The sequence below is a fragment of the Amblyomma maculatum genome, chromosome 10 (genome assembly GCF_055883805.1).
Source record: "Amblyomma maculatum isolate TAMU_Amacu chromosome 10, ASM5588380v1, whole genome shotgun sequence".
Taxonomy (NCBI): domain Eukaryota; kingdom Metazoa; phylum Arthropoda; class Arachnida; order Ixodida; family Ixodidae; genus Amblyomma; species Amblyomma maculatum.
Genome location: NC_139353.1, coordinates 137,389,341 through 137,402,438, shown reverse-complemented (window position 1 = coordinate 137,402,438; position 13,098 = coordinate 137,389,341). Strand labels below are relative to the sequence as shown.

Here is a 13,098-nt window from a genome sequence, read left to right as displayed (position 1 = left end):
TAGCGAGATAACCGGGGTTAGGGAAGGCCTCGTGCCAAGTGTATGTCGGGAGCCATCCGGATCGATAAAGCTAGTTTCGGCTTTTGGGGAGACGAGTAACGCAAAACTGGTCACTCTTGCGGTAAGCATCAGGCGGCCCACCGCACACATAGCAGGGCCCGAGGCAGTAGACATTGTATGCGCGCTTTCGGATAAGCTGGCGGAGGGAGTGGATTGTTTGCTCTCCAGAGAGGATTGGGAACTGCTTTCGGAGATAGACAGTCGCTACGAGGCACTTGTTATGAATAAGGCCTGCCCTCTGTCTGAAGCAGTTAACGCGTCTGTCACCATGGCGGAGCGGAGCGCAAAGCTGAGCTCTACATCACACGAGGAGCAAGCGGCGGGGCCTGAGGCAGACAAACTAATGAGTGGTGAGCAAGGTGTGGCGACGGAACAGCCCTGTGAAGTAGATCTGGAAGAAAGCGAGAAGGAAGATGTAATCTCGATCCAGGATGACGCGGACGCAGCCCTAAAACAGCGCCAGGTATTCAGATCCGACCAAGTATCAGACGAAACCTTAAAGAAAGCGTGGGCTGACGCAAAGGCAGGGAAGGCAGGTATGTTTGTTTCAGACGGCTTGTTGTATCACTGGGACTCGATCTCCGGTAGCAAAGTGAAGCAGCTTGTGCTCCCCCTTAGCAGGCGTGAAGAGGTACTCTGCCTTGCGCATGAGTCCCTTTGGGGAGGCCATTTGGGGCCACGGAAGACAAAGACCAGAATTAAGTACAGCTTTTTCTGGCCAGGCTTAGAAGGGGACGTAACGCGACACTGCAGGACATGTCACGGCTGTCAAGTCCGCTCAGACAGGCGAATTAAAGATAGGGTTCCCATCACACCTCTCACCTGACCCGACCATCCGTTTCAGGTCGTAAATGTCGATATAATCGGGCCGCTCGATGTTCCGTCGAGCAGGGGTCATAGGTACGCTCTCTGCCTCGTTGACTTGTGCACGCGGTGGCCGGAGGTAGTCTGTTTGCGATCCCTAACCGCTAGGGCAACATGCGATGCCTTGCTTACGATTTTCAGCCGCACAGGCATACCTGAGGTAGTCTGTTCAGGTCAGGGAGCGAACTTCACGGCGCAGCTGACGAGTGAGATGCTAGCAAGACTGGGATGCGCACCGCGTTTTTCGACTCCTGAGCATCCGGAGAGCAACGGGACAGTGGAAAGGTGGAACCGCGTTTTGAAGAACATGTTGTTCCATGTTATTGAGAAAGGTCCCAAGAACTGGGATAGACTGGTCCCGTTCGTTCTCTGGGCGTACAGGGAAGTCCCCCATGACACTACAGGCGTGACGCCGTTCCGGCTCTTATTCGGTAGAAATCCTATCGGACCGCTAGCAATTCTGCAGCGAACATGGACAGGCCAGCAACCCCTCCCGAACACACTCAGGGAAGAACCCGCGAAGTATTTGCGACGGCTACGCGAGCAGCTAGAAGTAGCAGCAGAAGTAGCGGGTTTGACGTCGAGCGCACGTCAGGGAAGTTACGCGCAGGCGTATAACAGGCGCGCACGGAGCAAGACGTTTTTCGTCGGAGACCAGGTACTGCTCTTTGACACAGACCCTGGCAGTAAAATGGCCCCCAAATGGCTCGGTCCATTCGTCGTAACCGCGCAAGAGAGGCAGAACTCGTACAGAATCGACATAGGAAAAAAGGCTACAGCGATAGTGCATGCGAACAGGCTGCGACCCTACTACGCACGTGTCAGCCATGTCGGAGTAGTTTTCGAGGAAGACGAGGAGTTTGGTGAAATCGAGTACACCCCTCGGTCTGTGCCTGAGAGATGTGGTGGTTGTCTGATAGATGCGGAGAAACTCGCACACCTACCTACTCAGGACCGCCTCGAGATCTCGGAGGTGTTTGCCGCTTACGCTGATTTGTTCAGCGAAACGCCGGGAGTCGCACGAGTTGGGGCACATAAGATAGAGCTGCACGAAGGCCACATGCTCAAACGCACTTTCCCATATCGCGTGCCGGAATTATTAAGGAGTGAGGTGAGCCGCCAGGTAAACGAGTGCTAGACCTCGGGCTGGTGTATCCGGTGGAAAACGAGTGCGCCCATCCCGTTGTATGCGTAGGTAAGAAGGATGGATCGGTGCGCATGTGTTGACTATCGCGCTTTAAACACAGCGACGCGCACGGACGCCTTTCCAATGTCACCCCCTAAAGAGCTCATCATGAGGTTGGGCCGCGCTAGGTATATCACCCTTATCGACTTGCGACGCGGATACTGGCAGGTGCCGGTAGCTCCGGAGAGCCAACATCTGACCGCTTTCGTAACTCACGAGGGACAATATGCTTGGCGCGTCATGCCGTTCAGGCTAAAGAACGCCGCGGCCACCTTTCAGCGGATAATGAACACCCTCCTCTCGAAACATCAGGCTTATGCGGCCGCATACCTCGATGACATCGCCATTTTCTCTTCCTCGTGGACTGAACACTTGCGGCACTTAGAAATAATTTTTGATTTGTTGCGCGACGCCAAACTTAAAGTGAGCCGGGAAAAGTGTCCGGTCGCACAGGCCCACATTAAGTACCTAGGACACATAGTGGGAGGCGGAAACCATGGGCCCGACCCAGTAAAGATATCGGCCATTCGTGGGCTCGTGGCCCCCGCAACAAAGAGACAGCTACGGAGTCTGCTAGGCTTATGTGGTTACTACCGCGATTACGTTGAAGGATACGCCGAGGTGGCCGCACCACTCACGTCTTTGACGAGGCGAGGTGTACCTAACACGATTCCGTGGAGCCAGGAAGCGCAAAACGCGCTCGACAGGCTCAAGTCAGCTCTGTGCGAAGCTGCATCGCTGAACACCCTCGACATTAAAAGGCCATATTGGCTGTTCACCGACGCGTCCGACGTTGCAGCGGGGGCTTGTTTGGCGCAGATGAGAGACGAGGGACGGGAAAGGCCGATAGCGTTTGCCAGCCACCGGTTCACGCCAACGCAGACCCGCTGGTCTACGATCGAGCGAGAAGCATTCGCCATTATCTGGGCACTAAAGAAATTTGATCATTGGGTGTACGGGGCAGAAATTAACGTGGTGTCTGACCACAACCCCCTCTCCTATCTCACTACCAGTACGCCTCATGGGGCAAAACTTGCGCGATGGGCGCTGGCCCTACAGCGCTACAATGTGACGGTGACCCACAGGAAAGGGTCAAGCAATGGTAACGCCGACGCGTTAACCCGTGTCCCCAATGTGACTTGGGGCGTAGAGCAAGCACACGCTTGAGTCATAGCCTTTCGACGACGCGTGAATGTTCCCGCGTACCCGGTGCAATGTGTGATGTGAACGGTGGAGTGCGCGTGAACTTGACGTGAGGACATCCAATTGCTCGCGCGCGGGACTTTCACGAACACTGTCCAGTCCACCGATGCGAATGTGTGATTTGTTCTGTGCTATACCCACCTTGTGTCGCGAGTTTCATTTGGTGTTTCATTCACGTGCGAAGTGTCTTACATGTTTTGTTTTCTTCGCGGGTTGTTGCGGCCTTTGTTGTATTAGGCTGAAATGACCGGATTCCAAGCTCATTTACCCTCTTAGGAGGGACGTGTAAGGCCGCAGTGAAAAGCGACTCGCTCGTGGAGTCCAGCTGGCGGTCGAACCCCCCCCCCCCCCGCGCCGAGGCCATGGAGCGAGCGCTGTTGTTGTTGTTTTTTTCCCCTTTTCTTGGTCGCGGGCTCGCGGGGCGCACGGGAGGCCTGGTTTGTTTCGTCCTTTCGCCCCGAGGCGTCGCCAAGAGGCGAACGCAGCCGGGAACAACAATGGCACGCTTCTGCGAACCACCTTACGGCCAGCAGAGGGCGACAATAGGCGTGACCCCTGCCCTACCCCAAGTAGGCAATCAGCCCAGCGTTCTCCCGCTGTGCCCGAGACATTCCACGCGACGGCGACTGTACACTGCTCTGGGACAGTGCCCCTCGTCCCCTTTTCCTCGACCGGGACGGCGGGGTGGCCTAGTCTCCAGACAGATCCCCCGCGGCGTTTCTTTCACAAAGGCACAGCTGCAAGGTCGCGTCGCAAACACGCTGAGGAGGGGAGGCAAAGACAGGCGCCGTGTGAGAGGGTTTGGGGACCGGCGAGTGGAAAGAGTGTGTGTTTTGAATGTTGTATTTTTATTTGAAGTAATTAAGGACCTGGGTCCGAGATTATTCCCAACCCACGGGAGTTGTGGCATGTTTTTAAATAATTTGATTGGCTGCTTTATTTTCAGGGCGGATCACCGAAGGTGACCGCCCTCGGGCCTTTGTTGATGTTTGTCATCAAAAAGCGGTCCTCGGACCATGTTTGTCAGTCAAGATTGAGGCTCCGTGCTTAGCACGTATTTACAGTCCCTAGGCTTTAACCGAGATGCTCGGTAGAAAAGTAAGGGCTTGTAGGGACTTCTCTGTGTGAGAGTCTATTTTGTCTTAAGTTGCAGTTGTCTGTGTGACTTGTTACTGTAACTGTTTGCCAATGTAAATAATATTTTCATCTGTAAATATATATCTCCTCCTGACCATCATCAGATCATCGTCTACTGTTCTCGTGGTCTGCTTCTGTACCTGCCGAACGACGAACATAACATCACTCCTGCTTACAGCTTTCAAGGGCACACTGCATAGCCTGGTACATTTAATTTTGTACAAAATTCAGGGGCAAAAAGTGTTGAGGTAAGTGTACCCGAAACTCCGTTCGACCGTGCTCGGCCGCACTGACGAAGGCACGCAGGCGCGTGAGCGGATTATTGACTATATTTTATTCCTCATACACGGTAAACCTTAGAAGCTGAATAAGGCGTCTTTGTATAAGCCATAAAGGGAGAAATATCAGGACCTGCCTGTTGCAATTGATGCGGGCGGAGCGACGAGCGAGTGCGCGTTTCCCTTGCGCGTGAACGGCGATAACAGAAGCGCAGCAGTGGGGCGGTGGCGACCCCACCGAAGCGCGACGGGAGGTGGAAACAGACCCCACTGGTCACGGCCGGTCTCGAGGGAGAGAGCGCGTTCTTTAGAGAAGAGAAGCGCGATCTCCCTCGAGGCAGACCGTGCATTGGGGAAGCCGCAAGAGAAGAGGAGCGTGCCACCCTCGAGGCAGGCCCTGCCCTCGCGCGCAGGCTGTTAGAGCGCTCCTCCTCTCGACATCATGTCTGTCGGGTGGTGGTGAAAAACATTTATTAGATAATATTTACATGAGAGAGAGAGAGAAAAAAAAGTGGGAGGCAGGCCTTAAGGGCCAGCCTCTTACAAAGTTTAGGAGGGCCCACTAGTCCGGGACTCCTGTGGCTTCCGCGGCAGCTCCGGCCCTAGCCACGAGAGCACGTTGGCTCTCCAAGGTAGAGCAGCCGAGCAGGGCAGCCTCCCAGCTCTCTCGGGTGGGTGAAGGGAAAGGGGAGTAAGCCGGGTTAGAGGGGCAAGCCCACACCATATGGTACACATCTGAAAATGCGCACCCACAGTGCGGGCATTCGCCATTAAAAGCCGGATTGAACCCACAGTGCGGGCATTCGCCATTAAAAGCCGGATTGAAATACTGCAGTACTGCCGGGCACAGAACTGTATTGGTGTATAGACGAAGGAGCCAGCGCTCCTCAGTTTTAGTTAGTCCTTTAGCGGGGGGGTGAAAAAGACAGTGTCGAGTTTTGTACAAGTCAGCAATTTCCTTGTAGGTAATGGCCGGATTGGGTTCCACTTCCTCAAGCGGCGGGAGTTGAGGCGATGCCCGGTGGTTAAGCGCGCGGGCTGAGGCGTCTGCGGCCTCGTTCCCCTCGAGTCCCGCATGTGCTGGGGCCCAGATGATGACACGTGTGTCCGGGCGATCCCGGTACTCGCATCTGCGGAGGATTTCGGCGGCGCGTTGCGAAATGCGCCCTTGCTCTAAATTTCGACAAGCTCCCCGGGAGTCAGTGATGATAACCCTGGAGTCATGCTCTGCAGCGGCCAGCGCTATGGCGACCTCCTCTGCGTGTGTGATGTTTGGGGCGCGGAAAGTGAGTCCCTGAATGTATGTGTTCTGGTGGATGACCGCGGCCTTGTACCACCCTCCATGGTGTGGGCCAGCAGCATCCGTGTAGAGGACTCCGTGACGAGAGCCGTAGCGCTCTTTTAGGTTCGCCGCACGCGCTATGCGACGCCCCTCGTGAGTCTCCTTTGTCATGTTTTGTGGCAAAGGTCGAACCTTGAGCGCATAGCGCCAGTCCTCTGGAACTTCGGTTCGTTCCTCTGTTCGCGCATTGTAAGCAATGTGCAGGCGGTCTAGGAGGCGTTTGCCTGCAGGTGATTTGCTTAACCGCAAGTATTGGTTGTTCAAGTACGCCTCCTGCAACTCTGAAAACGTGTTGGTCATTCCTAGAGCAATGAGCCTTTGATTGGACGTCGTTATGGGGAGGTCGAGGGCGCGCTTATAAATTTTGCGAAGGATCACCTCTAGGGCGCTCTCATCGCATTTCCGCAAGTGGATGTAGGGTGCCGCATAGATTATCCGGCTGGTCACGAATGCATTGGCCAGCCTCAGGGCGTCTTTGCATCGTAACCCCCCCCCCCCCCCCCCCGCTTGTTAGATACCCGACGGACCATGCGGCCCACCTGGTCTCCAATCTTGCGGAGCTTCTGCAAGGTTGTGTCAATCTTGCGATTGCAGTGAATAAAGAGTCCCAACACTCTTATCTCATTTCGTTCAGGGATGGGGCCGCTAGCAAGGGCAAGGGCAATTCTAGTGGTACACTTCGGGTTGGGCCGGAGGTGTACGAATTGTGATTTGGTCGGAGAGCATTCCAGGCCACAGCGACGAGCATATCCGTCCACGATAGTCGCCGCTTGTTGCAGGTTGGCCTCGATCTGCCCTAGCGACCCATGTGTTGCCCAGAGCGTGATGTTGTCGGCATACAGAGCATGCCTGATGCCTGGGACATCATTAAGCAACGGGGGGAGGTGAGCCATGGCGAGGTTAAAGAGGAGGGGAGAGAGGACCGCTCCCTGTGGAGTTCCTCGCGTACCCAAAGGGTAAGGGCCATGCTCCTGGTCTTGGATACGTATATAGGTTTGCCGATCAGTGAGGAACTGTCGGATGTACCTAAACGTGTTGTGTCCACAGTTTGTCTGCGACAAATGTGTGAGGATGATGTCGTGGGTTACATTGTCGAAGGCCCCTTTGAGGTCCAAGGCGAGGACCACCTTGTCGCTACTGGGGTATTCGACCGGAGCCAAGACTTCTTTGTGAAGTTGGAGCAGGACGTCCTGCGCGGACCGGTGTGGGCGGAAACCGCACATTGTGTCCGCAAAGGCGGGTTTAAGCTCTAGATATTGAGAGAGTCGGTCCCTGACCATGGTTTCCATCAACTTCCCCACACGAGAAGTCAATGAAATGGGTCGAAGGTTTTCGATGTTTATGGCTTTTCCGGGTTTCGGTATGAAGGTGACTAATGTGGTTTTCCAATCCATTGGGAGAGGTGTGCCCCCTTCCCATATGGCGTTGAAATAGTGTAGAAGGCTCAGGTATGCTGAGTCCGGGAGGTTAGCAAAGAGCTTAACCGTCACTCTGTCCCGTCCGGGGGCTGTGCCACGTTTCATTTTTGCCAGTGCCGCTTTTAGGCTCCTCATTCTCAGAGCCTGCATATGAGTATGCCGACCCGCGGGAGTCCTGGATGCTACAGAGATATTTGTCTCTCAGCGTTGTAGCCAATTTAGTGGTGTCCCCATTGAAAGCGTGAATAGCTCTCTGAAGGTGTTTCTGGGTTTCGTTGCGTGCTTGGTTCGGATCAATCAATGCGCGGAACAGGCGCCATGTGCTCCGATTCGACATTTGTCGAGCTGCGGTGTTGCAGCGGTCTACCCAATTTGAGTCAGCGAGTTGGGCCGCATACTCGGCTGCCTCTTGGGTGAGTGCCGCTATTCTAATTTTGAGTTTGCGGTTATGCTTCTGCCGGCGCCATCGGCGGATGAGGCTATGCCGGGCCTCCCAGAGATGCAAGAGGTGGTTGTCCACCGCTGGCGTTGCCTCCGAGAGTTGAACCTGTTGTTCAACCTTATGAAGCTGGGCCACCAAATTTTGAGACCAGGATTCATAGCCCTGTTGGGTTATAGGCTCAGAGTTATTATACTCCGATCGGAAACGTGTCCAGTCTGGGAGTTTAGCTTTTTGGTGGGAGCGTGTAAGAGGCTTAGTGCGGAGTGTTGTGATGAGGATGCAGTGGTCGCTCCCAAGTGTTTCCTCGGTGTTGTGCCACTCCGCATATCTTATGTTTTTGGTAAATGTAAGGTCTGGGCATGTGTCCCGTGTCACTGAGTTACTTATCCGAGTGGGCAGAGCGGGATCCGTGTGGAGGGTTAGGCCCAACGTGGAAATAAGCTCCGCCAGCTTTCGTCCGCGTTTCTCCTCCCTACGGTAGCCCCAGAGAGTACTGGGTGCATTGAAATTCCCAGCTATTATGAGGGGTTCCCTTCCTGCCACTTTGAGGGCTTTGCTAAATATGTTGGTGTATGTTACATTGGGAAGTTTAGGTGAACTGTATATGTTGAGTACGTGTAGTGAAGGATCCTGTTTCCTAAGCGGAAGGAGGGTCACCATAGCGTATGAACAGGCCGTAGTGCAGTCCAAATCGACCGGGGTAGCCGTAAAATTTTTGCTGACGCAGAGGGCAGTCTGCGCATCCCGCTGATAGACCGTATAATTGGTCAGTGTGGCACCCTCTCCCGGCTCCTGGAGGGTTACCACCGCGGGCATTTCTGGGAGTGTTGGGTGCGAGCAGCCCGGGGACGGCGGGCCGTGCAGGCGCCTCGCGCGTCTTCGTGAGCAAGTGCTCTTCACTTACGCCGTTAGCGCGCTCTACCATCTATATAGGTAAGTGCGTGCTGTGGATCGTTTTCCCTCTTTTAGAGAGTACTCTAGCAATTTAAAGCGGACTGTTCACTCGTTTACGTGATATCCGAGAGTAGTCTACCGTGCAAGTTACGAACTGGCAGTAATCATTTATTAGCAGTAGTGTGCTGGCGTTTTTAAATTTTTTTGTGGCTGCCTTTCATATGTGCCAAATGCACATGTTTCTTTACTTTTTTAATTTTGTGCATGGAGATGCATGGTTTTATCATTACGACTATATACATGCAGGATTTAAAAAGGCGTAATATGCGTGATATGTAGGCGCAACAGTTTAATAGGCACTATACAGATATCTCAGGCATAAGACTCGACCCTAATGAGGCGGTGTTTATCAATAATGGACAACAAAACACCCGCTGTTAATGAGCACAAAACGATGATTTTCTATGTGACTAGCTCACCACCCGCAGGTGACAACACAGCACAATTGGTGAGGTTCGCTATGGCTGGCAGGAAGCATGAGCGCTTTCAACTAACCAGAATTATATATGAGCCGCGCACATATGAGTCATGCTTGCTGTTGTTTAAAAGGATTTTTTTTTTTTTGTTCGACTGTAGGGTACCGAAACATCAGCATTACATCCCTATCATTACCCCTCTTTCCCCGCTCCCAGATAAACTCAGAGTATCCCCCACCCCAAAAAACGTTGCACCCGATATTAACCTCGGCAGACTTTAAGCTCGCATTTCCAATCATGTTCATCCTATTGATTCCTTGATCGTCTACACAGATGCATCACGAACTAACGACGGAGTGGCTTCTTACTCAATTAACAGCTGCATGGAAGTAGTGACGCATACCTTCGGTTCTTACTTAGATCCTCCTCCTACAGCGACCCTCTAGACTTTGCCAATAGTCGCCAGCATTCAGGAACTTGCATAAGCACCCCCTAAATCTTCAGGATATACAATAAACATTGATTCAATACAGGCTATACGCACCATTGATACGGGTCGCATTCCTGAACAATTGCAAGATGATCTACACAGAGCTCTCTCCAAGCTACGTCCCAACACTGTCACACTGAGGTGGATTCCTGGTCACGCTAAAATTCCAGGCAATAAGGTAGTTCATCACCTCGCCCGCGAATTTCAGCACCGGGCGCCTGGGATTCCCTAGCATTATCTATCCACGTGGGACGCTACTCTTCACTACAAAAAAGAAATCAGCATCAAATATGACAATATTAGGGAAACTCTTCGTACACAATTCCTCTTCCTGATAAATTCCTCACTATCAAGCAAATATGCATAATTAGATGCATACAACTAAATACACTCCTTACTCCAGCGCGATCATTTTTGTACCGAATCAGACATGCCCGAATTGTTCTGAACACTATACAAAATTAGAAATCTGTATGTTTTCATGCCGTGTTGTAATACAGTCATCTCACTTTTCACACCCCTTCCCCCAACGTGGCGGACTTGGTTATCCTCTGACCAGCTGAAAGACCAGTGGGCCTTGGTGACTCTGGCCCAGGACATTCTCGACGCTTAAAAGTGCGTTGAATAATGTTGTTTCCTCCACCTCCTCCTCCTCCTCCTCCTCCTCCTCCTCAGCATTTGTGTGGCTGCGCACTGAGTACCAACACAATAAACGTGAAGGAAAAACAAAATCATATACCGGGCGTCCCAGCTAACTTGAACCAAGGGTTACAAAATAATATATTTTAGGTAGGTCAGTGAAACCAGTTGCATACAACTGCCAGCCTCCTTGAGCACTACAGGCAATTTTTTGTTTTACAATTACTTAATTAGCTAATTATGCAAATTTTTCTAATGTATTAAATATTCATCTTAGACCAAAAATGTGAATTGGAAAGTTGCAGAGCAACTACAGAAACCCCCATTTCATTAATTGCGATAAAGAAATTCTCACGTGTATCATTTTTTCCAGGCTCAAAAGAAAGCCCGCGAAATACAAATACCACGTGACTAGCGCATTTGAGCGCCACGATTGTGGTGTTCTCTGTCGTGGTTTAAGCGAACGAAATCAGCTGCGGCCGTGTCCCGATGGTCCCGTCGCAGCGGCTGGCTGAAATGTTGGCGATGGTCGGAACGAGCTCGGGTTCGCCCGTCGCCACCGCGATCTTGGCAAGGCCTGCGCACCCCAGCAGCCTACGTCACGACAGGCGGATAACGATAAAGTACCGGCAAATGAAGGTGCGAGCGCGAATTTGAGTCGAGTCACATAATCTCATCTCGCCTCTTTACCCAAGCCTGTACGCGCAGATTCAGTGGCTGATACCTTATCGCCCATCCGATTGTCGCGACTTTCGCTGATTGGAGAGAAGGTGATGCAAAGGCCTTGTTAGAATCTCGGTGGTGTCGGCTTGCCGAGCTCGCTGCTACTTGCACCGTCACGTGGCCGGCTGTCTGACGCGGGCGAAGAAGCCATCGCAGGCATATCGGCCTGCCGCTTTAACGTTGCCGAGGAGACATGGCCGCAGCTAATTTCGTTCGCTCAAACCTCGACTGAGAGCACCACAATCGCGGCGCTCAAATGCGCTAGTCACGTGGTATTAGTTTTATTCCGCGGGCTTTTTTTTTTGAGCCTGGAAAAAAGATACATGTGAGGCTTTATTGCAATTAATGGAATGGGGGTTTCTGAAGGTGCTCTACAACTTTCCAATTAATATTTTGGTCTAACATGAATATGTATTAAATTAGAAAAAATAACATAATCAGCTAATTAAGTAATTGCAAAACAAAAAATTGCCCGTAGTGCGTAAGGAGGCCGGCCGTTGTGTGCAACTGGTTTCACTGACCTACCTCAAATATATAATTTTGTAATCCTTGGTTCAAGTTAGCTGGGACACCCGGTATATAGCGCGTTGATTTTAACTTCACGATAACGCAAATGAGCTCGCTCCTGTACAACAGGGCGGTGAAAATATATCTGGAAATATTCTCTTGCGCTCGAAGTCGACCTAATCGTGGCTACCGAGCAGGCGCGGCCGCCGAGATCGCCAGCCCCGCAGTCCCCAAGGAAACGCCCGCGCGGCGGCGCGCCAGTCGGTAGAAAATGCCCACGCCAGAAAACGGCTACAAAATCTGGTCTAGAGATCGTTTTACTGAGAGCAAGCAGGAGAGGAGGAAAATACTGTCTAACCAGATTCTTAGCGCTTGCACATTGTTGCCAGTACCGAGTGGGCTGTGCATTCGCACCCTTTATGCATAGCAGAACGGCCTTGCATCTCGGTATATTGTTGTTTGAGAGACTTAAATACCTTTATCAACGCCTATTTTAGTGGTAATGTCATCGGGACAGCAATGCGTGTTCGTCGACTGCACAATTATTCAAAGAAATCGCAAGATTGCCGAGAGCGTATGTGGGAAGCATGCAACGACAGTCCCAGTGCGGCTGTGATATGCTTCTGCTTCACCGCTTTCATGTCCATCCTGATTTAATTCGCCTGTGAAGGTTTTGTGTAAGCCAGATAGACTTAGTACCAATGACGGACTCGCGGATATGATGCCAATTTTGCTTCCTGCGCCGTAGTAAACATATAAACACGCACGCCGGGCAGGCCGTGCCTCCCGCAAGCCTTCCGCGCCAACGATATGGTGGATCTCTTGCGCTAGCGCCAGAAGAGCGTGATAAAATCTGCTCTTCACTAAAACGGTAAGCCATCAGCAAAAAAACAATGCTTGCGGATTTCTGATCCCTCAGTTTCAGTTTAGTCGTTCAGTCGTGTCCGACTCTTCGTGACCCTATGGACCATGTCACGCCACGCTTTCCGGTCTCTCACTATCTTCCTAACATCACATAACTTCATCTGCAGTGCCTCGAGGATGCCATCTAACCAACGCGTTCGCTGCCTACCCCTTCTCCGGCGACCCTCAACCTTTCCCAACAACAAATCTTTCTCCAGCGACTCCTCTCTTCTCATCAGATGACCAAAGTAGCTGAGCTTTAACTTTAAAGTTTGACCCTCCAATGAGCAGTCAGGGTTTATGGTCGACAATATCGACTGATTTGATCTTCTGGCAGTCCAAGGAACTCTCAAGAGTCTTCGCCAGCACCACAATTCAAACGCGTCAATTCTTCGGCGGTCAGCCTTCTTCACAGTCCAACTCTCGCATCCATACATCACAACTGGAAAGACCATAGCACGTGTTATACGGATCTTGGTTGGCAGACTAATGTCTCTGCTCTTTACTAGGCGGTCAAGGCTCACCATTGCTCTCTT

General features: G+C 52.0%; 1 protein-coding gene across 1 annotated transcript; it reads right to left on the bottom strand.

The window, feature by feature from the left end:
* Positions 1-5,290: 5,290 nt before the first annotated feature.
* Positions 5,291-6,196, bottom strand: LOC146177534 (uncharacterized). The gene has a single exon (XM_084581145.1). It carries the CDS (start codon positions 6,179-6,181, stop codon positions 5,291-5,293), a length of 891 nt encoding a protein of 296 aa, XP_084437271.1. The 5' UTR covers positions 6,182-6,196.
* Between the last annotated feature and the right edge of the window lie 6,902 nt (positions 6,197-13,098).

Excerpts from the sequence above, each read along its gene's own strand:
- LOC146177534 (XM_084581145.1), bottom strand. The coding sequence starts at position 6,181 with ATGACAAAGGAGACTCACGAGGGGCGTCGCATAGCGCGTGCGGCGAAC.